Raw genomic sequence first — 26,637 nt, 5'->3', positions numbered from 1 at the left:
TGTACACACTTTGTGTAGCTGTTTTCCTCCCACTTCATTCTTCCCTTCACATGAATGAACCAACAAACCAGTGAGCCCCAGTTAACTATAGTTTCCTGTTACACCCAGACCAGGAAACCATGGTCGATGGCTTCCAAACCACCATAATTTGAAGTTGGTTTCCAAATCCTGGCTTGTTTGGAAGACATGAACCATAGTTTCTTCATTCAAATGTAACAGGCAATAATGGTCAACTGCAGCTTCCTGGCTTGTTTGTACATGTGAAGAGCAAAGCAGCTTTGTGCAGGTTGCTGAAGTCTATGCATCTCTCAACTTATTAAATAGAGATTTTTATCATGGGCATGAGGCCAGTGGGATACGGCTAAACTGTGCTGTGGTCGTCTGGTTATTGAGAAGGGGTTTCCTAGAAGTCTGGGTAATTTGTCTGGGGTGGGGAAGAGAATCAGCTGCTATCACTGTTTCATAGGTGGGCACAAATGCTTTCTACATACGATAACTAAAAAGCTGTGATTATACATGCTTAATTGTATTAGCCCATCAACAGTATTGTAATGAGCCTTGATAAAAGAAGAATACAGCTTGTCTAGATTACAAAACTGTAATTATGTGCTGTAAGAACTGACGCAAATTGCCTTCGTTTGCATAATTTATACAAGTCAAAGAACTAGAATTTCTTCGGGGTAGAAATGTACCCAGCCCCCCGGCAGTGTAGCAGACCCATATGCTATTCAGAAGCAACAGCCCATCCGGTGGCAAAGTGAGATAAGCTTCAAATTCAATGTAAGCATTTCAATTATTTATTATTTATTTCTTATCAATCAATCAATCAATCAATCAATCAATCAATCACCTGATGCCATTCCCCGAGTGTCCCTGATTTCACAAGTTAGGTGGGCAGCTCTTATCGGGGTGGGGGGGAAATCCGATTCAGTTTTCACTTAAAGGCAAATCTACCTCATTTAGACTCTCCGAAACAACACATGACTCAAAATACAGGTAAGCTTTCAAAATTTGCACTGCTCTGAATTTTGCAATGCGCTTACCCAGCCAAGTAACACGTGCAAGAGTGGTCGGGTAAAGTGTGTATAAAAACGCTGACATTGGTGAAAATTAACTTACAAAATGCATCGTATATGGGGAGATCGCTTGGCAAAAATGTGTATTTTAGGCAAAGCTGTATACTAGGATCTGCACTAAAATCCCTATGAATCGTCATGAGGACTTAAAGAAAACACACGCAGCACACACAGTGCAAACTCATGCAGAAATGTGGAGAGCTGAACTTAAGATTGTAAAAAACAGAACCTGAGAGAAACAAACATGGATGAACTTGCCTATCCCTATGTTATCATCTGGGTGGCTTTTTCTCTGGGGGTGCCTCAATGCATCAATTTCCTCCTCGGGCAACTTCATGGGGTGCCATCATTGCTACCATTTCTAAGCCCATCACTTTCCTCAATAACTTTAAATGATCAATATCAGCCCCTCAAAGGTTTCCCCAATAAGGGTACTTCTTTTTACCAGCATTGCTTAATGGTTTTTTATTCTGCCTGGAGTTAATTATTTAGCGTCAATGTTTTGTACTGTCTTCGTCGGCGATGTAATGCTATCTCTTGGGGAAATAATAGTAAAAAAGAATAAATAACCCAGTTTCTCTAAACAGCTTGTCTCCTGCTCCCAAGATTGGTGGTGGTCAGCCTTCCTTTCTTAAGCTAACTCCATGTTAATGAATCAGGAAGGCAAGGAGATGGTTCCTTAGTGGGAGACAGTTGTTGGGAGATGACAAAACATCTTACCTACAAAACGCTTAAGACATAGTAAATCAGCTTGCCTGAGGTCCTACAAAACTTCTTGCTGGTTTTGCTACAGCAAACAAGCATGCTCATCCCTCTGGAAGTTATTAGAAGATGGTTTCTTGTTACACAAATATCTCTGAAATGGAGTCTGGGGGAGATGATACCACTTCAGATAAGGACAGCAGGCAGCGGTGTCTATGTATTTTTGCAGTAACCACAGGAGCAGAGGGCTTTTTTGGAGTGGAGAGGGGCTTCAACAAGGAGAAATGGAGCCAAGTTATAGGCTGGAAGCTACTTTGGCTTATCTGATGTGGACCAGAGGGGTCTGCTGCTTGCTAGGTGTGTAGCTGCCCATTCCACAACTTATATGCTAACAAGAACCTAAGAAATGTGAGTGTGTCTGAATGGGCATGTTCAAAGACAGAAAGGCTGAACCTGTGCAAACAAAAACTGAGCAAGAAGAGCAAATAGTCACTTGTGCAGTCTGGATTCTTGGAGGGATATTTTCTGAAGCCTTTTTCACATACGCTCTTGGTCATGCTTGGGCACAACAGACAGCCTGGAAGATGATGCTGGAAATCCCTGCCCTACTTCAACTTTCTCCAGTTATCACCTGTGTACATGTTGTTACCTTAGAACAGGATGCTTAGGAATGTAGGAAGCTGCCTTGTACCAGGTCAGACCACAGCCACATCTATCTCAGTACTGCTTACACGGACTGGCAGTGGTTCTCCTGGGTTCCAGGCAGAGGATATTCCCAGCTACATTTGGAGATGCCAGGAATTGAACCTGGGACCTTCTGCATGCAGGGCGGAAGACACTAGAGCTAGACCGCATAGTTGGCCCCATTTAATTCACTTAATTTTGATTAACCCATTCACCAGCAGGACATATTTACACAGAAGCTGCTGTTAAAATATGTCTACATTACTTGAAAGGTAATGCGATGCAAAACTTCTATCTATATCTACTCACACACAGAGACAGAGGTTTTGCTTCATCATATTTCAAATCACCGTCACCACAAAAACAGAAAACCCAGTTAAGTCAGTTTCACAAATGCTGCCATAAGTAAACAGAAAGAGCAAATCAACGCTTCAGGCCAGTTTAAGCTGTGGCAAAGGTTGGCAAGATGGGGTAGCAACAGTCAGCTGACTTCCAGTTGCCTGTGACTGCATACAAGGATGGAGAGGAGGGGCAAGGGAGTGGTGAGGTCAGTACAGTGCAAACACTCCAGCAGAGCCAATCCAGAACTCCAACTGGTACATTGGCTCCGCACCAACCTTGCACCTCCCAGGATGCAACAGTGACGTGGGTGTTTGGAGGTGAGCAATGCTGCTCCACCACCTGCTACTGAGGAAAAAGGTACTGAGGTCACATCAAACAGAACACCTGTTACGCAGACCTGGTTCTTTCAGGTAGTGCAAACTCCAGCTTTCCCAGGCGGGGAGAAAAGCACCTTTGTGAAACTGACGTCAACCCAAACCGAGGCAAGGTACAGCAAAACTCAACTTACTGGTGGGCTGCAAGCTTTTCCGTTAGAAATGTAAGCTGGTGAAAGGGTTAAAAGTGAAAAGAGGGCAATTCAAAACCAACTTCTCTTTCTCCAAAATATTGGACGGGCTCAGACGTTTTTCATGCTGAGCCAACGCCTTGCTTGGTGCAACACTCCAACCTGATTAAGGGTGCTGGAGATCTCAAAAAGCTTGCCACGATTTTGTGACTTTTTTGTTGCTGACCTTAATAAAGGTATTTTTGCAACTGTCGACTTTTTGAGTGATATGCCAGGCAGCTTCACAGACAAAATATTGTGTACTTCCTTCAGGGAGAGGCTCCCTAGGAAATCTCCGGTCTCGGTGCTGACAAGGCTGAAGTCCTGCTTAGCTTTAAAACTGTTAATGGCATTCCAAGTCTCCAAAGCGGTTGCCTCCAATTTTCACTTGTTACACTGAGACGATGGAAAGCTTGAGCTACAGTCCAGTTATTGAGAAACTGAGACTCGTAATGCGTTTCCCCTGGCCTCAATTATTGAAATGCACACAGCATCTGATGACGCAGCCTGTAGCCCACTGAGTTAATTAGCCATAGCATATTTGCCAGTCTTTTGAAAAAGGTGCTTTTAAAAAAGGGACTCTAGTCCATTTTGATCCAGGAAACTGCATCTTTCCCAGAAAATGTAACTACGCCGCCCTTGGGGACCTTATGGAAATGAGCTTTCCTGGAAACAGCTATGAGAAAGCTGTGCTTTTCTGGAGTTATATAAAATTTCAATAAACTGAGAAGGAAGAAGGCTCATTGCAGCATTTTCCCACAGCCTGAAAGAGCGGGGAAAGAAATGCCTAGCTTTGAAAAGCAGCTGCATATTAACAGGCATTTAAGCCAGAACTTACACTCACTTCCTAACAGCTGGGGTTGATGGAGGTTGCAGTCCAACAACTGAGGCAGCAGGAAGGTTGCTTCAATTATTTAAAGTAGGGTGGCCCCCAATCTCTGGGTCCACTGACCCCCTTGATGAGCTTGCCACTGGCCCTAACCCAACTTCTTAGGAATGTAAATGAGACAAAGTCAAGGAATATTAATGGCAGCTTCCTTTAAGCCTTTGCATCTTTGTGGGGGAGTGAAAGAGGGGTGTTAGAATTGAGACACTGTAGACAAACTAGGTCCCATTGACCGTGTGTGTCTGTATGTGTGTGTGTGTGTGTGTGTGTGAGAGAGAGAGAGAGAGAGAGAGAGAGAGAGAGATTGGGGGGGGGGAGAGAAAGGGAGTGAATATTCACCACTTTGGGAACCCTGGTTTAAAAAAATGTCTACACACACAGTATTAATGCCCTGAGACTGGTGTTGGTAGGATTTTTGCCAAACCTACAGAGACCCTTTAAACAACCTGAAAAAGAAGCACAGAGTCAACAAGGCAAAGATATCAAGGTTTCCAAATCTGGCACACTTACCTAAGGGCTTACTCTCAGGCTGCTGCTCCAGCACTCGGAAAGCACTGTACTTGTCTCCATAATCTATTGTGAGTATAATATTTGTTTTTTTAAAAAAAGGAAAATTCAGTCACAACATAGTTAATTTAAGGCTGGAATAAAAGACACACACACACATCATCATCATCATCACAAGTTAAAAATTGGCACGTTACGTAAAGTGTCTGCGTGACTGTCTTTAGATCAGCCGCTAAAGAAAGAATTCTTTCTGAGATGTGTTCTTGGGCACTTCTTGAGAAAAATCAGTTGCTTTCTCCTTTACTTTTCCTGGCGATCAACATGCCTCCCCCTCCCCCCTTTGTTTCCCAATCCTACCTTGCAGCCTAGGCATTTTCTAGTAGCAGATGGAAGCAGGAATTATGCTGCTCAGGAATCTCAACGGAAGAGTCATATTTCAGTGGCAGAGAATCTGCTTTACATGCAAAAGCTCTTCTGTTCCACGCTCAGCCTCTCCAGGTAAGGCTGGGAAAGACCCAGGTCAGAAACTCTGGAGAGCTGCTGCCAGCCAGGGCAGGCAATACTGAGCCAGATGGGCCAATGTTCTGACTCAATGTAAGGCCGCTCCCTAAGTAATTGAGTCCCACTGTGCTCAGTTGCAGCTTATTCCCAGTTATTCCATCCTCCCTCCAAAGGGCTGTCTGTTCTAGTTTAAAGAACTCTAAAGAGGAAGAGCAGGAGGGGCCTTAAAGTCACCCATCAACAGTTAGTACCCGGATAAGACTCAGCAGGCACAGAGTCTAAGTTCTTCATCATATCGCTAAGCGATATGGTGTTTTTATTTCAATTTTAGTCACCGGGTCTACATCTGCATCTGTGCATAGAAATCAGCAAGTGCAGGTTTGGTGAAAACCGGTGTTCCCTGTACAACAATCAATATTCCTTGTACATAGCAATCAAGGATTTCAAGGCCAAGGGCTTTAGCTTAGGGTTTATTACAATTATAGCCTACCTTTCCTCCAAGGAGGTTAAGGTGGTGTACAAAGCTCCCCCCCTCCCATTTCATCCTCACAACAACCCTGTGAGGTAGGCTAGGCTAAGAGGCCCAAAGGTCACCTAGTGGGAATCTGAACCCTCGTCTGCTGGGTCCTAGTCCAGCACTTTGACCACGACATCACACTGGATGCCGATTTACACCAAGGTTATCTGTATATCCCACCTCTCCTCTAAGGAGCTCAAGGTGGCCTACGTGGATCTCACTCTCTCCATATTAGCCTCACACACGACAGCTTCACGCTTGGATCTGGTGCATGAGGAGGGAAAGGTAAACCTGGTAAATGGGGAAAGGCAGGGCCGGCCCACCCATGAGGTCAGGGAAGGTGGCTGACCCCAATGTCACTCTCTCTCTCCCCCCCCTTGTTCCTGATGTACATCTCCACTCACCTCTCCTTCCCTGGTGGGGACCAGGGCAAGGGGCTACATTTTTTTGTTCGCCTCGGGTACCAAAATGTCTTGGGCCACCCATGGGGAAAGGAGAAGTGTTCTCAGCACCACCACAACCCTTCCTAGACGAGTGATCAACCCATTAAAGGTCATAACAAACAGGAGTGCGCCAATACTTTAGACAGCTGCTTTTTTTACCTCCAAGCGGAGCTGTGCTTTCTGTAGCCTTGTCGGTGGCAATCCCTTTGAAAACGGCGTACTTATCCACAGCGGGCGGCACCTTCGCGCCGGAGAGCGGGATCAGCATCGGAGGGGCGCTGCATAAAAAAGCAAGGGAAGGGGAAAATGTGAGGAGAGGGCTGGGCACAAAGGGCCTTGCTCCCGCAGAGACCGGCTCAGTTGTCAGAGAATACGTTCTCAAGCATTGCATTAGGGTGGAAATGGAGTCAAAGGAGGGGCTGGGAGAGATCTTGATGCAAGAACAGCTTCTGGTGGCCTGCGAGGGCACTTCTACTTGTGGCAGAGCACAGGGTAGGACTTCCACAGCAATGGGGGAGAAACCTCAGACTCTTCAGGTCTCTCTATCTGGCTCTCAGAACTCTCCCAGGCCTGAACTCTCCCTGGCCCCCTGCTTCACATTTGAACCAAGATAATGCCTCTTACCAGTCTGGAGGGAGGATAGACGGGGGGGGGGGGTGTTTAAACTAGCCTACTGTAATATTTACATCCTTTGCCCCTCCCAGTTTTGCCTCTGGCCCTGCCTACCACTGGCATGTGACCTCCCAGGAAGCTGGTCCAGAAGGCAATGTGGCCTTTGGGCTGGAAAAGGTTCCCTACCCCCATTCAAGGGTGAAGAAAACCACACACACACACATATACGCAATGCTAAAATTTATGCTGCAAGATTTCCCGACGATATTTTTAGGGTAAGAGAGGGAAGGAAAAAAAAACAGTAACAAGCTGCATGGTATTCCCCCACCCCTTTACCACCTACATAGATTTTGCTCTGGATTGACAGTCCCTACCTTAAGCCAAAAATCATCCGTTTGAGTTTAAAAGGGAGGGCAGAGAAATTAGACGGGCATACAAAAATTCCTGGCAAAAAGGAAGAGGAAGGAGATTTCTTGCCCCCCCCAGAACCTGTCTTCTTGCATCCTTTTTTCACACACCTGTTCCCTCTGTCATCCACACACACACACCCCCGCTCATTTTGGACAAATCCACCATTTCCTCTCTTATCTTTATTTATTTGAACAATTTATATACAGCTTAATGACAACTGTCTCTAAATGGTGTACAAGAACCCACAACATAGATAGATAAAAATCAATCAAAACTATAAAATCAGGCTTTAATTAAAATGCCTGCTGGAATAAAAAAAAAAATCTCTTTTGTAGGCACTGTAAGTTCAACAGGGAGGGTGGAAGGTGATGTACAAAATTCAATAGAAACAGCTAAAAAGCAGTTAAATACACACTGATCTAGTTGGTTAAGCATCCAAACACTGCAGCTCCCATGCAAATCTATGTTTTGTTGTGGTGGGAAAAAGCAAAGCCACCCCAGATTAACTTCACCACACAACTCACATATTTTATCTCCCTGCTGACAGCTCAGAACAGCATCCTCGACATTAAAACAACTCATGCTTTTGTTTAACCTCAGATCCACGCCACCAAATCGAAAATATGGATTTCTGTGGGATTCACAGATACAGGGGTTTTGTTTTGTGTTTGGAAAAAATAGACTGGGAGCAAGACACTTTCAAATAAATCTCCTTATCAGTGGCCTGCAAGCTGAGCAGTTCACAGATGCATGCTAATGGGGACTCATGGAGCTTGCAGAAGGGGGAAGAGAGAGGGACTACACAAATAAAGAGAGCAAGAGGTAACATTTATGGAAATCTTATGCAACTTCACACCGGGTATCTAGCAGGATGCTGTACGGCAAGTCTAATCACCAGCTGTCTGTAGAGCTGGAGACTTCCCCCCCACCCCTCCACCCTCCAAAAATAAGTCTTTCAAACAATTAGACCAGCATATTAGACTGCAAACAATTACGCCACTCCAGAGGGGAGGTGCAGTCACACGGGACAGAGACGCAGGTGAGGCTTTTCCAGGAAAAACAACCTCTCCCTTCCACAGCTACATATCTGCTGACTCACACCCCAATTAGACCGTCATGGGAGGACATTTCCTGTGCCAAAGATGAATGGCTGCAATGCATTCTACATATTTATATGTAGCGGCTTCTAAGCGTAAGAGGAAAAGTAATATGCAATAAAAAGAAGGCTAGAATGGCTAAGTCATAATTGCTGTGTTTATGGTATAGGTCATTATACTGTGTTAAACGTAATTACTGTTACTTATTGCAGTAAGACCAGGAATTCATTTCAATGCAAGATACAGTGAAGAAAACAGGGAGCTGTCTTATATCAAGTCCGACCATGGCTCCACCTACACTGACAGGCAGCTGCTCTCGAGGTTTGTCTCCCAGTCCTAATTGGAGATGCTAGAGATTGACCCTGGGACACTTGGCAGTGCAAAATAGATGCTCTACTACTGAGCCACAGGCCTTCCCTGGGGTGGGGTGGGGGGCGGGAAGCAAGATTCCAGTCATCACGGTTCTGAATTATACCTCCTCTCCAAGGTTTCAAATGGGGTTTTTCCCCTGGCCTTACCTGGGATTGAACCTGGGACTTTTTGCCTCCCAATCACATGATCACTGAGCTATAATCGTTCCCCATTTACAAGAGAGCAAACCAGTGGATCTCCTACAAAGCTTGGACATGACTGGCCTAAAACGTAACTGGATCCGATTTAGAATGAGCTATGGACATATTCCTGTTTCTGTGTCTTCTAAGATGTGAAAGATGTGAAAAGCTATTTTTGTTTGTTTTTGACACACAAGTATACACACACTTGCCAGCAAAAACCACTACAGCAAAAGTATGTTTTAAAAATCCTCTACCTGCTCTGCTGCTGTGCTCCACTCGCCTTGCTTGATCCAGATGTTTCTCCCTGGAAATCTGTAAAGGTGTCATCAAGCCCCCCAGACTTAGAAGCGTCCTGGAAATCTTGGAAGTCGTCGTCATCCTGTTTGGCTGCCTAGATTAATATGAAATCATAAAGTCCCCTTTCAGGGCGAGAGCAATCTTGTACCTAGCTGCTTTGCATTCTTTAAAACTAACACTACTATGCTATCTATGTATTTTGTTATTTATTGGCTACTCCTAAAGTTCCTAGGAGGCTTCCAATAGCAGAGGTGCACACTTTCCCTTCTCTTCCATTAAAACCAGAAGCATGCTTTGTTCCTACACCCCAGAAGACTTGCTTTCATAGTGCACAGGAGAAAGAAGCGTTCCGGGAGATGATGGTGCCGAGTCAAGTCTCCACTGAGTCTCTGCTGTGTGAGGAGGAGCTCTAATTATCAAATTACTCTGATAAAAAGACTCAACCTATGAAAATAACTGCCAACTTTTATCAGTAAAAGACTCCGGGAGCTGTTGGGTGGACTTTCAAATCTCCCCACCCTTTTGAAGCTACTTAAATCAACTTTGAACTCCCCCCTTGCAAAGCCCTTAAAACTGTGGGCTGGATAAAGTAGCCCTATTTACCGTATTTTTCGCCCTATAGGACACACTTTTCCCCCTCCAAAAATGAAGGGGAAATGTGTGTGCGTCCTATGGGGCGAATGCAGGCTTTCGCTGAAGCCTGGAGAGCAAGAAGGGTCGGTGCGCACTGACCCCTCTCGCTGTCCAGGCTTCAGGAAGCTATCCACAAGCCTTGGGAGCCCGCGGGAGTTCCCGCCGGTCTCCCAAGGCTTGCGGAGAGCTGCCTGCATGCCAAAGCCTGGGGCACACTGAGAAGCGCGCCCTGGGCTTCGGGCAGCTCTCCGCAAGCCGTGGGAGCCCGGCGCGACTTCCAGATGGGCTCCCTAGGTTTGAGAATAGCAGCCTGTTCTGGGGGCTGGGGTTGGGGGAAGCTCGGGCTTCCCCCGCCCCAGCCCCGCACCTGGGGGGGGGATTTTTTTTTCTTTATTCCCCCCCAAAAAACTAGGTGCGTCCTATGGGCCAGTGCGCCCTATGGGGCGAAAAATACGGTATTTATGAGTCCAAGCATGGTACTTATAAGACAATGTTGCAAAGAACTGGGGATTTCACCCACAGAACCCGTAACAACTGCCCCAAAGAAAAAACAGGCCAAAATTTCAATATACTTTCAACCCAAGGCTAATGAAGCAAATAATGGAAGCCGCCCAGAGTGGCTGGGGAGGCCCAGCCAGATGGGCGGGGTATAAATAATAAATTATTATTAATTATTATTATAATCCAGCAAACCTCCATGCTCATGAGTGGTCTGTTGACCACACCTGGATTGCAATGAGAAAGAAGCGTCGGCTCCCTTAGGAGGGTGTTTGCAGAGCTTCTGCACAAGTCATTGTTCAAAGCACAGCTCTTTCCCATGTCTCATGCAGAGAGTCCTTCCAAGGAGCACAGAATCACAGAATCGTAGAGTCGAAGGGACCATAAGAGTCATCTAGGCCAACCCCCTGCAATGCAGGAATCTTTTGCCCAGCGGGGGGATTGAACCCACAGCCCTGAGATTAAGAGTCTCGCACTCTACTGACTGAGCTATCCCAGCTAGCAGTAATTCTGCTGCATGTCTGCATCGAGAGTGACTGGGTGATCCTATCGCACTGCATACAGATGCACAGCACAGACAAACTGTAGTTAAACATAGCTGCATAAAACCCATTGAAATTAATGGACATTGTTAATTCATTTACTGAAATTCGTTTATAAACTGCTTACTTTAAAAAATAAATAAATCTAAGTTTTAAAAAACAAACAACATATTGTTAGAACATTAAACAAAAATAAAACAGCAGTATTTAAAAACAACCATCACAGGGCTGTATCTGACTAAGTTTCACTCAGAACTGACCCCTTGAAAGGAAAGAACCCAAGTCAATAGTACAGTGGTCGCTCGGTCCTTGAACGTCTCCATTGACGAACGTTTCAGAACCCGAACGTCAAAAACCCAGAAGCAAATGCTTCCATTTTCGAACACGCCTAGGAAGTCAAATGGCTTCCGCTGCGTGTTTTTTCAATTTTCTCAATTGAATTTGCAGACAGCCCTTTGCGCCTCGGTTTTCAAACGTTTCGGAAGTCAAACGGTCATTCAGAACGGATTATGTTTGAGAACCGAGGTACCGTTGTACCCTTTAACTTCAATGTGTCTACTCAACACTGACTACAACCCAGTAAAATTTAAAAGAAAAGATGCACTTAAACACAATAAAAGCCATCTGAAAGCACCGTAATTTATGCGGATTCTAAGCTGCCTTGCATACAGTCATGCGGAGAAACGGCATGCGGGTTAAAAATGAAGCACAAATACTTAAAAACGGAAAGCAAACAAACAGGATGTGCGAACAGCAGGTGAGCCCTAAAAGAAAGAGACATGTTCATGCTCTGTTGCTGAAATATTGGCTGGAAAGGACAAGGTCTTGCTTAAACCCATTTCAAGAAGGAGTCTCACTTATTGTGTGGCACACGCGGCACTGACCTGGCTTGGGGGGTAAGGCGGCATGAACCCGCTGGGCGTTGAAGGTCCCGCCACTGGTGCAGCCATGTTGATCCCCACCACGGCGGGCGCCATACTAAGAGGCATGGAGACGGGAGGCCCCGGCGGCATCATCGGCTGCTGGCTCACCGTGACAGGGATTGCCATCGGGAGCCCACTCAGTGTAGGGAGAGGGGCAGAGGGGAACTGGTTCAAACCGTCGGGGCTCATAGCCGGAAGGCCTCTCTGTAAGCAAAAAGAGGGGGCAGGGGGGGAGTATTAATAGACAGCAGCACTGTTTTTATAAGGTGCTACAGCGGTACCTCGGGTTACATACGCTTCAGGTTACAGGTGCTTCAGGTTACAGACTCCACTAACCCAGATATATTACCTCGGGTTAAGAACTTTGCTTCAGGATGAGAAAAGAAATCACGCAGCGGCAGTGCGGCAGCAGCAGGAGGCCCCATTAGCTAAAGTGGTGCTTCAGGTTAAGAACAGACCTCCGGAATGAATTAAGTTCTTAACCCGAGGTACTGCTGTATTAGAATGGGAAGCAAAAGATGAACAAGTAGTATCTTCAATAACACACTGAGCAATGGATATTGGTCACAATATTGAAATGTTGCCATGGGAGCGGTTGTGGAACACAGAATTAAAGTTTACATCAAGTTATGGTGTGAAGGGGAAATTTCTGGAAATGATTTATAGCAAAACTAGCAAGAATGTATAAATCAGAATCAAGCATTTGTTAGAAATAAGGGAGGTATTTTTTCGGTGGACTTGTAATAAGGTAAAAGCCTACTGAGAGATGATATGTAATGAATTGAAAAAAATGTTTGCGATAACCTCAATTAAGAAACCAGAGGCTTGGGGGAAGGGGAATTATGGGATTGGAGTTACCTAGACAATATAAAAAAATATTTATGTATGTGACCACTGCTGCTCAAATGATTTTTCCAACTCTACTGAATTGATACAGGACTTGGTGTAATTTTCCACCAATGCCTGGGGGTGCAGCAAGCCATTTGGAGACTGGCACATCACTGTAGCAAAGGGGGTGCAGAATCTGGCCAGTTTCTTGGATGCAGGATCGCTACAAGCTCTGTACCACAGCACGTCCTTTCCCGCTTTTCTAATAAGAGGTGCACAGAACCCACTCAAAAGATGTGAGCTGACCTTCCCCCAGCTTTGCCTCCCACTGTTTAGTCGCTCCTACCTGAGTTACGGCTATCATCGCCAGAACGGTATACAGCTCTTCTTTCGTAAGCTTCCCAGGAGTGGTGCGGTTGGCCAAGGCCCATATCTGCCCAAGTGTCTCCCTCGGAAGTCCAGATGACATCAGGATGGGATAAAGCTTGCCAGTGTCTATTCCAGTGGGCGTCATAGTGGTTTCTAGAATTTTCTTGTACAGATCTGCAAAGAAAAAAGCCACCATTGGACTTCGCATAATCAGGAGTTGCCAACACATAATAACCCAAATTAGAGACAAGATGAACTTGGACTTGGACACCAACAAATGTCAACCCTCCAGCTCCACTGTGGAGCTGGAAAACAACCAGAGCATGTACAGAATTCTACATGGAATTATAACAATAATAATAATAATAATTGTACCCCACCCATCTGGCTGGGTGGCTTCCAACAAAGATTAAAAATACATTAAAATGTCACACATTAAAAACTTCCCTAAACAGGGCTGCCTTCAGATGTCTTCTAAATGTCAGGTAGTTGTTTATCTCTTTGACATCTGAAGGGAGGGCGTTCCACAGGGCAGGTGCCGCTACCAAGAAGGCCCTCTCCCTGGTTCCCTGTAGCTTTGCTTCTCGCAGGGAGGGAACAACCAGAAGGCCCTTAGTGCTGGACCTCGGTGTCTGGGCAGAACAATTCTGCGACATGTGTGGTTTCGTGTGGCCTAGCAGTCAGAGTGTCAGGCTGAAACCTGGGTTCAAACCTCTACTCATCCACAAAAGCCCACCGTGACCTCTTGGACCAGCCTTAACTACTTCACAGGATTGTTGTGAGAATAAAATGGCAGGGTGGGGAGCAGGAGAGAACAGACCACCTGAATGAAGCTTATAGACCCTGTTCTAAATGTTTTCAGAATGTTTTTAGAAGAAGAAGAAGAAGAAGAAGAGTAGTAGTTTGGGTTTGATCTCCCGCTTTATCACTACCTGAAGGAGTCTCAAAGCGGCTAACAATCTCCTTTCCCTTCCTCCCCCACAACAAACACTCTGTGAGGTGAGTGGGGCTGGGAGACTTCAGAGAAGTGTGACTAGCCCAAGGTCACCCAGCAGCTGCATGTGGAGGAGCAGGGAAGCGAATCCAATTCACCAGATTACAAGTCTACCACTCTTAACCACTACACCCCACTGGCTCTTTTTACATGTATTAGCTATGTTCCTACTTTAAATGGTAGTGTTTTAACATTTTGATGCTCCCAGACTCCTTTGAGAGAAGGGTGGTATAAAAATTCAATAAATAAAATAAAAGTGAGACGCCCTTAGCAGGCCCAGTTTAAAATCTAGTGTTGCCTACTAAGCACTTAGCAGAGTGCCTATATACCAGTCCCCTCACCTGCAGAAAGGGCAAATCATCTTAAGAAATAAGCTGGTTTAATTACAAGGCATCCAGAATGGGAGGTGAGCTTGCATGACCTTTTCTAATACCTTCAAAGGCTATTCCTGCTCAGTTTCATCATTGCCATTAATATTACCTGGAACTAAATTATCATTGTAAATCCAGGGAGGCATCAATTGCTGGATTGGATCCTGGGAAGGGAAGACTCCGACACCTAAAAGGCACACACACAAAAGGAAAACTATATTTAGGAAATATCTGCAGTGAAATGACTCATCCAGAACACTTCCGTCATCTTATTTCAAAGGAGGAATCGCCTCTCTTGCAAGCAGTCCGGAATAAAATGGCACGCTCAAAGAAATGAGGGAAGAGACTCTCCTTCTGCACACAAATCAAGCTTTAAACACTCTGTATATGCAACAGAGCCTCTCTACACAGAGCTCTTGGGAAGCATTTCTAGGAGTGCTGGAATTAAAAAAAACACCAAATGCAATTCAGCTGAGCGCTGGTGGGACCAAGGACCAGCTGAGCGCTGGCAAGGAGACCTTCTGAATCGAGGCCAATGACAGGCAGAGATAGAGCCAATGGCAGGTGAAGACACCCTCTGACTTGTTGTAAGAAGGCAGGAAGACTGGGGCTGTCTGAGGTTGGTGGGGCAGAGTCCCATTTGCCCTAATGGATAAGCCTCCATGGCAACTAGGCGGGGGTTTTCTATTTCTACAAATCGCCGTAATAAGAGCAATAGCTTTCCTTAGCCATACTAAGATTTCTCCTGAAGAGGAGTGGAGGGGTAATGTTCTGGCCGGAGAAGTCAAAACACACAACCGGCCCTCAGAGCCTCCACTCCTGCAGCTGCAGAGTGCCAACTTCTGCAAACGCCTCTCCTTGGGAATCAAATGGAACTGAAGAGGCTGCTTGAGTGATGCTGGCAGCAAGCACCTCTACGGCCATCATTGTGGTGGTGGTGGAATCTAGCATCTGCAAAGAGCGATGGCCATAGAGTCCATCTCAAGTTCATTCCACAGCACTCCACACTTCGTTTTATGCCTGTTCTTTAAGCGGGCAAAACCCTTCGTAATTTGCAGAGGCCGTTAAGTGCTATCACTGTTGTTAGGAGAGACACCACCTGAACAGCAATCCAGGCGGTGTGCAGAGAACTAAACGGAGAAGCAGAAATACTGGGGCAGTTAATATTGGATTCTATTGCTCAAATTACGTTTGTGTGAATTATTATAGAACATAGGCAGAGTCCGTCTAGCTCAGTATTGTCTGCACTGACTGGCAGCGGCTCCCCAGGGTTTCAGAAGGGGGTCTTTCTACTTGGAGCTGCTGGGGGTTGAACCAGGAACATTCTGCACATGCTGCAGCACTGAGCTACATCTCTCCCCTTAATATTCCACTCCTCCTGGTGCTGCATTTAGTAGGAAGACAGCGAGCTGCCTTATACCAAATCATATTATTGGTCTGCTTAACCCTGTGTTGTCTACACTGACTGGCAGCTGCTCTCCAGGGTTTCAGACAGTGGGTATTCCCAGTCCTATCTGGAGATGCCAGGGACTGAACCTGGAACCTTCTGTATGCAAAGAAGCTCCACAACTGACCTATGTCCCTTCTCCTATCACCTGCCCTTCATCAACTTCATTCATGGTACTGGGGTGTGTTTGTTGCTGTTTGAGGAGATGAGGAGTTTACTCCCCCCGCCCCACTCCACAAGGTAAATAACAGCTAAAGACAAGAATCAGAAGAAAGCATGCATGATTGGAAGAACTTGTTTTCTGCTGAAAACGAGGCAGGAGCAAATCTTATTCAAAGAAGCTTGTTAGGTTTTGACCCTTACAGGTTACAAACAGAGTTTGAGAAACAGAAGAAGAACTTGCGGACGTCACATGTTAAGTCAGGAGAATCGACGCTTCGCTGTTATTATTCAAGCACGGGTTCAGAGCAAAATCACCCGGCATTCGTGTTAAAGAGGTTAGCATGTTCAAGCAGCACTGGAGCGTAAGCTCTGCAAGACACAGATATGCTCACCACGCTCTTGGGCTGACAGGTTTTGTTCTGAAGCCTTGTTTGCCTTTGGACCGGGGCTGCCGCTCGGGAGCGCCCCTGCGGGCTGCCAGTTACTGGCCCCTAACCTGGGATCAGGGTCGTTTGCAACTGGAGCTGCAGCACTGAGCTCAGCATCAGGAGTTTTAAGTTGGGTTTGTGCTTGCCCAAATTCACTCAACCCACAGGGTGGCAGGGGCTTCTCTTCCAAGGGAGGGCCTGGACAGATAAAAGGAGGAATTGTTGGCACTTGGTTAAATCTCAAGTTTGGAACTCCACCCTAATCCACACACAAATACACCCTGCCTCCACACACAAAAGGAGCTGTCGAGGTGTGGAAACAAGAATGAATGACCAGCCCCACATATACCCAAGGCTGGTGCAGGTGCCATGTCTTCCTACACATCATTTTATTCCTTTCCAACCAGCTCTCAACATTCCACAGCTACTGAGCATGTTCAGGCCTCATTCAGTTTCTTGGGAGGGGGAGTTGCCCCTAAGGTGTATTTCAACCCATCCCCTCCCACAAAAACCTAGAGCTTCTCTTGAACATGCTGATACCTCCCTCTTCTTTCCAATAGCTCCATTTTAACTTCATATCTGTTGGCATTCACCACATGAGTTTGACACTAGAGGGAGTGATTATTATTATATATTTTTTTCTTTCTTTTTTTAAAATTATTTTTTAGATGTTACATATGTAAGTCACAGCACAAGAGGCATTTCTTTCTGTGACAAAAGAGGGGAGAATACCTCTTCTAAGAAAGCACCTGCCACTACGGATTTAGAAGTACTAACTTTCAAATTCTGCTGCCCAGTTAATTGGGGGTGGGTACCTCTTAAATCGGGACGTGGGTGGCACTGTGGGTTAAATCACAGAGCCTAGGACTTGCTGATCAGAAGGTCAGCAGTTTGAATCCCCGCAACGGGTTGAGCTCCCATTGCTTGGTCCCTGCTCCTGCCCACCTAGCAGTTCGAAAGCACGTCAAAGTGCAAGTAGATAAATAGGTACTGCTCTGGCAGGAAGGTAAACGGTGTTTCCCTGCTCTGCTCTGGTTCACCAGAAGCGGCTTAGTCATGCCGGCCACATGACCCGGAAGCTATACGCCGGCTGCCTTGGCCAATAAAGCGAAATGAGCGCCACAACCCCAGAGTCAGCCATGACTGGACCTAATGGTCAGGGGTCCCTTTATCTTTATCTTTACCTTTACCTCTTAAATCAATCAAAATATTTTTAAGCAACCTAGTAATACAACATCATGCATATTTGCTAGATACATGTTCCACTGCATGTAACAGGGCTTACTCCAGAGGAAGTTTGCTCAGGATCACAGCCTAAATGTTGCAGCTCTAAGTCAAATCACTTGTTTCTGATTAGATGGAATTTACCAAGCATAAAGTCAAGTTCCCATATTCAGAGCTGCTGGATTTCGTACCCCATCCCCTCCCAAACACCAAATATATGGTATGTTACCTGTTTTCTGAGTGTTTTGTGAAGCTGGAGAAGCAGAGAAATAAGGAACCTGCCCCCTGGGGCCGTGAAAGATGGAGGACACTGGAATCTGGGCTGGAGGGAGAGACTGGGCCACAACCTTCTCTGAAAGCAGTTGCCCAGCCTGGGAGGAAGGATGGCAAGACTGAAAAGGCTGGGAAGAGGTGGGAGGCACGAATGTCGGGGCGTTTTCGACAGGCCCCTGTATAAAGTCACTAAACTCGTCATCGTCAAGAAAGGCAGAGGTTTGGGAGACACACACAGTAGAATGGGATGGCGTGGGATGATCTGCAAAATGGAATGAACACACACACATACGTACACACAAAATGGAAACCAATGAGGAAAACAAGGCTTTTTGCTAAGGATAATAAAATATAGAGAGAGGGAGGGAGGGAGAGAAATGGCCATTTCTAATGAAGGCAGAACAGGGTTGCTGGCAATGCTGACTCCATGCCAAGCAGTACTGCTCAGCGTTTCGTAAACTGCTGTGCTGAGGAACATTGCTGCATTGAGGAGGTCCTCCTGAGAGTTCCCTGCCCTCAGACATTCAGGTGGCAGCGGCCCGGGAGAGTGTATTGTCTGTGGCAGCCCCTAAGTTGTGGAACTCCCTCCCCTTCAAAGGGCGTCTGGCAAATTCACTATACAGTCATACCTTGGTTGTCGAACGGAATCCATTCCAGAAGTCCGTTTGACTTCTGAAAACGTTCAACAACCAAGGCACGGCTTCCAATTGGCTGCAGGAGCTTCCAAAGAACATTCGCAAACCGGAACGCTCACTTCTGGGTTTGTGGAGTTCGGGAGCCAGAACGTTAGAGTCGCCAGGCGTTCAAGATCCAAGGTACGACTATATAGGTTTTGCCGTTATGTTGAAGATGCACCTCTTTATCCTGGAATTTGCCACTGGAGGCGCATGTTGTTAGTACCCATCCGAATCTTGTGACTAAGTTTTAAAGCTGCTGCATTTGTCCTGTGAAGGTGTATGGAATGGAGGCAGTAGTGACTGGCGCTCACTGGGACTGGCAGGGTGGAAGGCAGGGAGTCCAGCAGTAGGTGGAGCCAATTAATTCTGGTTCCCTTCCCCTCGCTCAAAAGAGAAAAAATATCATTCTCCCTGTTGAGTTTTATATGGGTGTTGCTATGATCCTGTCACAGTTAAAGCACCCTTCAGTCCTGCTGATTTCAAAAGGAGAGGTTGAATCAGTGAGATTTATAAGTGCTTAACTCCTGTTTCAGTATGTCCTTAATATATTAGCAAATGAAGAAACAAATAAAATTATTATCAACTAGATAGATGCTAAATGGTTTTTATGAAGCTGCATCTCATTATCTTAGCCCTGCCCTGGTGGCCTCCAGAGGTTTTTAGACTACATATCCTGTTGTTGTTATTAATTAATTTATTTATTTATACCCTGCCCTTTTTCCCTAATGGGACTCAAGATGGCTTACAGATAAAAATAAGAACTGCTGAAAACATAGAAAAAGCAATTTCGCATTGACAAAATTTAAACTATATGCGTGTGTTAAATCTATTTAAACCACACAAATAATTACAATACAAAGAGCACAACACCAGCCCTTTCATTAAAAGGAGTTGGTTTCCAAAAGCTTCTTGGAACAGGAAGGTGTTCACCTGCCGGTGAAAGGACAGCAAGGAGAGAATCAGTCTCACTTTGCTAGGGAGGGAGTTCCAAAGTCTGGGAGCAGCTGCCAAAAAGGCCCTATCCCACGTCCCCATCAAGTGTGCCTGTGAGAGTGGCAGGACCAAGTGTCATCCCTGACCATTGGCCATGCTGGCTGGGTCAACACTGGGAGAGCACCAGCTCAGGGGTTTTCATTCTCCACATCTCCAATGAAAAACATAATACCTGAGTTTTTTGGATGTGATGTCGGCGTGGGGTGCAGCTTCGCATCTCTGGAAAACCCATCCAGGTTCCCTTTAATAGCTTCCAGTGCATCGTCTCTGCTCTTCTCACCCATCTAGAAACAGAGGCATTAGAGCGTAAGAAAAAGATGGCAGCTGGATCAGGCCAAAGGCCCCTCTAGCCAGTGGCCAACCAGTTGCCCCAAAGGAAAGCCTGCAAACAGGACCCGAGTGCGAGAGCACTCTCCCCTCCTGCAGTTTCCAGCAACTGGCATTCAGAAGCACCCTGCCTGACAGTGAAGACATGACCCGTGGTGAAACTGTTAACGGCATGAGAAAAATATGTTTTAAACCCTTTTTCTTCCCCTAACAAAAGCCAGCTTTGCATTTCAGTGGCAACCTTTATCAAGAGGCCAGCCGAAACAATCAAACTAAAACATTTTTTTGTCCGGGAGAAGTTTATCATTTCATATCTTGTTTTTTATTCAGCCTTGTACATTTCAATGTTCTGCACTGTTTCATTAAAAGGTTACATTTTCTATCAGCTGTGCTCATTTTCCCAGCTCAAGAGAAAATATGTTAACGATTTTAAAATCTGACAGGGTGCTGCTGAAAACACCCCTTGTCAACAGACCTTTGGCTTTACGCTGCTTAAAAGCCGTAGCTTTTGTTTCTGCTCTTCAAACTGGCGCCTTTTTCTTTCCTCTTCAAAAAACTTTTGCTGGTGTTCATATCGTTTCCTGCAACGAGATACAAGCCATGCCATTTTTTTAAAAAAAAGGATTATTATTTAGGCCCTATGTTCCACCACTATTTATTTTCCTGCTTTCTGCAGCTAAGTATTACACTTCTTAAACCAGTGGTAGGGAAACTTCTTCCACCTGAGGGCCACATTCACTTCTGTGCAATCTTCTGAGGGCCATGTGCCCTTGGTGGGCGGGGCCAGAAGTAAAAGTGGGTGGGGCAACCCATGTAAATTTTACCTTTGTGTCCTAGGCTAGTTTCTATATGCATTGACATGACCCTTCCTCTTCTCTATCTAGGCAAGCAAGAGACATTGTTCAAAGACAACACCAGCCAAGTAAGCACACTAATGGGGGGGGGCTGCACTTGACCCCAGGCTTGCCTTAGGACAAAGTAACACTGCCCAAGACCCAATCTTGTTCGAGGCACCCTTAATCTCCAAATTCAGATGTGATCTTCACAGCTGCCTGGCATGATAATGCTCCTTGCTTGCTTGGAAGGAGAGGGGTGTTTGTGTGTGTTTAGAACGCTGTGGTTTCTGAAAAGTTGGAATGTAGCCTGCTGTACAAAGGTCAGTCATCTCCTTTGCTCTGCCCACTTTTGCCACTGGCTCCACCCACCACAGGTATGTCAGCCCCATATGGTTGCCCAAAACGGAATGTTCTTCTTGGGCCCTAGCATAAGGCCCCTAACGACCCTTCTCATCTCCATCCCAACACTTGGGGCGGGGGGACAGCTAAGCATCACTTACTGTTGCTCTTCCACAAACTGCTTCCTCATGTCCTGGGTGTACTGAGGAGCTGCTGGGCGCATTCCTAAGAAGGGAGCCTGCCCCATGTATGACATCCCAGCCGCTTGCATCGGGCCCAGATTCATGCCACCCTGGGAAGCAAATGAAACATATGGCATTCAATTATTTAATGTTAAAAATAAAATAAAAACCACCTTGCTAAGAGCAAGAAACGTTGGGGAAAGCCAACCCAGGAATCTGGGAAAGGGATGCAGCTCAGTGAGAAAACACCTGCATTGCGTGCAGAAGGTTTCTGGTCCAATCTGCAATGGCCACGGGACCTGCTGCAACAAAACACTGCAATGGTGGAGGGTTCCTGCTTTACGGGAGTTCCAACCAGCCATGCACACTTCCAATACAGCTCGTCCCATTCCATCCAACTCCCATTTCAACTTTCTGTCACCACCGAGGATGCTTCGTCCTCGTTGCCCTCCAGCATGCTTCCCCCATGATTCTGTGCTCTCTTTGGGGCTTGCTGTGTAAAGAGTTCCTCATCCCCTCCCCGTAATACCCAAGACACAAATAGGATGCTTGGTGGTGGCAGTGTGCCGGCACCAGCAGTTGACAAGGTGGGGCACTGACCCAAGGGCCACAGGGGCTTGAAAGGGCATCTCACCAGCCCAACCTGGCTCCACTGCTGTTCACCAAATGTGCGCGCTCTCTCTCTCTCTCTCTCCCCCTCCCTCTCTCTTTTAGCAGCAAGCTCATTTCTGAATAAGGGCTCAGCTCACCCATGGTGGCTGCCCTAGCAGTGTCTGAGTAGGACTATAAATCTACAAGCTGGGGCATTGCATCTGAGTAACTTTAAGATGGCAGGAGGCCACAATGGATAGCAGCCAAGCTTAGCTCCCATTCAAAAGCGCTCCTACCTGCCACTGCTTTGGCACGCCTGGGGGCAGGCAGTGAGCATGTGGCCCCATGCCAAATGCCAAGGCCCCCCCAAAGCCTGACACTGGTTGTACAAAGATGGTATTCTGAGAAGCCTCACAGGGTGGCTTTGGTGCAAGAGCAAGGATAGGAATTAAAATATTTTATTTATGAGAAAGAAGCTTAGGAAGGGGAAGCCTGCCGGGCCGCTGCCTTAGGTTTCTCGCATAAATCAGCAAACTCCACTCCTCCTGATACAGATCAAAGCCCAAGAGCTTCCTGTTGACTAAGCACAAGTCTCAAACCTGCATGGTCATTGTTCCAGGAGGCATCTGAGAGCCGTAATTCATTCCAATCATGCCCTGCATGTTGGGCTGCATGACTGACACCATCGAGAAGCCTTGCTGTTGCATGGGAATCATACCTACACCAAGGCATGAAAGGTTTGGTTAGGATTCCCTGTTAGATCTAAATTTTATTAAACCACAACTACAAGCAAAATTATCTGGGCCAAGGCAGGCCACCGTCTGACCCAACCATTATTTCAATATTATTAATCAACTGATTATTTTGCTTGATTATTTAATGTCTAAACCGCTTAATATATTTAAAAAAATATCTAAGCAGTGTACATAAAAACTGAAAACAACAAATTAAACAAAACATTACAAAAATACAGCTACATATAAAAATGTTACATTAATACAAAATGATATGAATACTAATTCATTTTCCTTTGGACACACCCTCCCTCTCAGCCTCTGGGTTCTCAACCGGGGTCCAAACAAACTCTCAGCTCACCCACAAAAGTCTCACAACGAGAAGAGTTCCTGGAAAGAGCGGGTAGCACCCTGGTCTCTCAACTCTTTTTATGGGCAAACCCAGGTTGGATGGTACTTCCTCAGGCTGCTTACAGCTGTGTCCCATTCAGCTGCGCTCCCACACCCAGTTCCAGGTACAGTAGGTTTGTTGAGTTTCTGAGGGGGTCCAGAGGGTGGGGAAGGGGGACCCCCTACATTCACAGCTCTTTCTTCCCCCACTGTCTCATCCTCCTCCTTTACTGTCCCAGGGCAGGGCTTGGTTAAGGGGTTGGAGATGGGCTGCAAGATCACATACTCCTTCTGGGGATGGCTCCAGATTTAGGGGGGAGGCCCTGGACAAAGCGCCTTCCAGCAGGTCCCCTTCTTCTGCCACCGGACCTAACATATGGTGGCTGTGGGTAGCTCCAATCAATGCCAGGTTGCTGGGGCTAGCTGCCATTTTTAATTTCACACATTCCCATTGAGGCAGGGTCGTTCTTGGCACATTGTGGGAAAGTGGAGCGGCAGGCAGACCCAAGCCGCCCAGGTCAGGTATCAGAAGTGGGATCTGCACCAAGTCTGCCAGGCAAGGGTGCCATCCCGGGATCCCTTCCTCCAGCCCTTCCCCTCTCTGCAAGTCTTAGTCACGATTAAGGGCTACATCATTACAAGCCTTGATAATGGTTAATCTAACTGGGGATTCCATTAGGAAGAGCTCTGAAGCCAAATAATTAGAATTGACCTTGGTCAATGGCAGCACTGGCACATTCCTTAAGAACAGTTAACACCTCTGGGGAAAGCACCTGAAATGTAACTCTGATTAAAGAGATGTATCTGCACCAGTTCTGCATTGTCAGGTGTCCTGGCATCTCCCCAAGGAAGCCTTGGAGCTCTACATCTATGCAAGAGGAACCCAAAGATTTTTGTTACCCCAAGTTTCAACACCCTCATCTTGAGCATCACATCTCACATTTTGGGAAGAGTCAGATATTAAAACAACAACAACTCTGAGAGATATATTTAACACTTGCAGCTTTGAACCTCGTTCAGTTCTAGCAAAGAGTCCTCCAGATGGTGGTGATTTCCCATCAGCCCTTTAAAGCTTGGGTCCCACCAATCAGGAATAATGGAAACTGGAGTCCAAGAACATCTTGGAAGGCTGCAGGTTCCCCTTTCCTGAGTCATAATATACCTTGCCTTCCCCTCCCATTAAAGTTTGAACTTTTACGTACCCTGAGGACCAAGACCACCCGCAACAGGAAACATGAAGCTGAAACAGAAAGTGGTGAAAATTGTGAGTCTTCCATTTTGAGTAATAGTGCAAGCTCTAATGCAAAGCATCACCTCAACTGTTTTGGGGTCAAGTTAGTAAATGAATTGTGGCTGGCAGCTCTCTCCTGTGTTGGAGCTGTCTGCAAACACAGCAGTTTAGTGGAATTTCCTTTCTGTCCATCAGGACAAGTCACAATCCAGATTCGAAGCCTGGTTTCGTTCTCATTTCCACATTCATATGTTCTATGAAAAGCAGTTTGTTTTATTGTTTCCTTCCATAAAATGGAATTAGAGTAAAGAACTTTTAAAACAATAATAAAAGCATTTTACTCTCATTACATTTTATGGAACAGAACAGTATAACACGCACACACACACAGAGCGTAAGCAAGCAGTATTCATCCAGGTATGAAAGAGGCATTGAGGGCAAATTCCAGCCAGGCAAAAGTGCTCTGGGCATGAAGAAGGACTACGTATGGGTGCGACCTGGGGAGAGTTTTGAGGGCCAGAGAGAGAGGCCTGCAGGGCCACATTCAGCCCCTGGGCCTGAGGTTCCTCCTGCTCCTGCTTGAAAAGCACAGTAATGTAAGAAGAGTCATGACAGATCAGGTCCATTTAGCCCAGCAGTCCGGTTCCCACAATGGCCAAACCCAAAGCACCTGGATGCTCCTAAGCAGGACTTGAAAGAATGAAATCTGTCTCTTCCACTACTGCAACTCCTCAGTATTCAGAGGCTGAGGGCTACTCACAACTGATGAATAAGGGGGGGGGGAGTGGCCATTTAACACAGGCACACATCCTTTTTAATCTCCCTTTCACAAGGGACCATAACAAGCCCATTAAGTTGGGTTGCTGCATCTTCCATTTCAAGGAGTGTCTCAAAGAGATGTACCTGTGCATTTGGAGAGTCTCGTGGACGGATGTGATCCTGTTCCACTACAGGCAACTCCAGATTTGCACGGGGGTTGCATTCCGGGTCATCGCATGCAACTGCGAAGCCCGCATAAGCCTGCCCTACCCTGTTCCGCCCCCTTTTCCTGCCACTTCCGCGTTCGCAGTGATGCAGGCATGCATGGTCCCACGTGCTTTGAACAAATGCAACACAATCGTTGCCTGTATACAGTTCTTTGCAGAGCCGCCTTGCGTGGGGGAGTCAGGAGGGCCGGAAGCAAGTCTTGCGATTGTGGTTTGAATTTTGAAATTGTGAAATGAATTGTTCGTTAGCAGTTTTTACTTCACAGGATCAGCTTGGAGTTCTGTAAGACATCCCAATATATGGGGGGGGGGGAGGGAACCACTGCCTCACAGTAAAGGCTTCCAGGGGACCAGCCCTTGCAAACCATGGTGCTCTTCAACAGGAAGGCGTCCTCTTCAAGTAGCCCCCCAGGTCTCTCTCTGTGGCCCTTGGGAACTACCCTAAGCTCCTTCACAAACATCCCTCTGCACCCCACGGCCACAGTCCTCACCAGTCCTGCTTTGCACTCTCCTTGAGTGTTTTGCTTGGCTGGAAGGTGTCCTTGAACTCTGATAATGCTCTGATAGTGCCTGGATGCAAGACAGAACTAGCCTACTATACTAAAGTAAGATTCACATTCATTGCTCTGCTCACGTTTGCATCTGGCCCTGTCCACCCCTAGCATGCGGCCCCCAGAAAGTTGCTCAGAATGGAGTGTGGCCCTCCATCTGAAAGCGCTTTACTACTTCTGTGTTAAAGTCCCAGGACAGTCTCTCCTGCCCTTAAAAACCAGCAGGTGCACACTGCTGAGAACAAAAGAATAAGGGCATTTGATGAACGCTTGCATTAATCATAAGGAACCCGCCACTGAGGTCAACATGCCCAATTTCAATCTACTGCTTGCTCAAACTGGTGCTAATTCAAACCTACATGTCACGTTTAAACTCCCCTGCTGGAGTCACACATCTGCATCAGCGCTCCACATGCATGACCCCCCCCCCCCATCCTTCTGTGTCAGGATCCTACCACGAAAGAGGAGGGAGGGGGAGAAGAGGCAAAACCATGACTTGATCTGAGGGGCCCGTTGCCATTCCACACAGCAAGCAAAGAAAGGCCGAATCATTAAACATGCATGGCTTTCCAGAGAAGCGGTGACTTATTTATAAGCAGCTACAAAGGAGAAAACACACTCCTGCTAATTAGAGTCAAAGAAAAAAGAAGACACGAGACCAACATTTTCTCTGATGCTAAATCAGGAAGGGCCGTAGCTCAGTGGTGGAACATTTGATTGGCACGCAGAAGCTTCCAGATTCAATCCCTGGCATCTCAAGGTAGGGCTGGGAGGAATCCCTGCCCAAAACCATGGAGTGCCACTGCCAGTCAGTGTAGACAATACTGAGATAGATGGACCAATGGTCTGATTTAGCAGATGGCAGCATCCTACCTTTGCTTATTTATAAAATATATTTATATACCGCCAGTATGCCAGGCACATTTTGCTCCTGG

At 46.4% G+C, this 26,637-nt stretch overlaps 1 protein-coding gene across 7 annotated transcripts in view; it reads right to left on the bottom strand.

The window, feature by feature from the left end:
• SYNRG (synergin gamma) overlaps positions 1–26,637 on the bottom strand; it is a 52,217-nt gene that overhangs the window by 22,653 nt on the left and 2,927 nt on the right. For 3 of the 7 annotated variants that reach the window (XM_081844049.1, XM_081844050.1, XM_081844048.1), the window contains exons 2-14: positions 24,137–24,174; positions 22,410–22,528; positions 21,199–21,329; positions 20,338–20,443; positions 19,708–19,819; positions 17,822–18,127; positions 16,333–16,566; positions 14,441–14,518; positions 12,944–13,140; positions 11,731–11,973; positions 9,131–9,267; positions 6,362–6,480; positions 4,745–4,807 (exon numbers count right to left, since the gene is read on the bottom strand). In XM_081844049.1, coding sequence (XP_081700175.1) covers positions 4,745–4,807; positions 6,362–6,480; positions 9,131–9,267; positions 11,731–11,973; positions 12,944–13,140; positions 14,441–14,518; positions 16,333–16,566; positions 17,822–18,127; positions 19,708–19,819; positions 20,338–20,443; positions 21,199–21,329; positions 22,410–22,528; positions 24,137–24,174 — 1,883 coding nt within the window. The remainder of the gene's footprint in view (positions 1–4,744; positions 4,808–6,361; positions 6,481–9,130; positions 9,268–11,730; positions 11,974–12,943; positions 13,141–14,440; positions 14,519–16,332; positions 16,567–17,821; positions 18,128–19,707; positions 19,820–20,337; positions 20,444–21,198; positions 21,330–22,409; positions 22,529–24,136; positions 24,175–26,637) is intronic. The other 4 variants (XM_081844054.1, XM_081844053.1, XM_081844052.1 and 1 more) reach the window with 3 other exon arrangements.

The sequence above is a fragment of the Podarcis erhardii genome (assembly GCF_964252035.2).
Source record: "Podarcis erhardii genome assembly, chromosome: 16".
Lineage (NCBI taxonomy): Eukaryota > Metazoa > Chordata > Lepidosauria > Squamata > Lacertidae > Podarcis > Podarcis erhardii.
The sequence above is the reverse complement of the archived record's forward strand: the minus strand, read 5'-3'. Positions and strand labels throughout refer to the sequence as shown.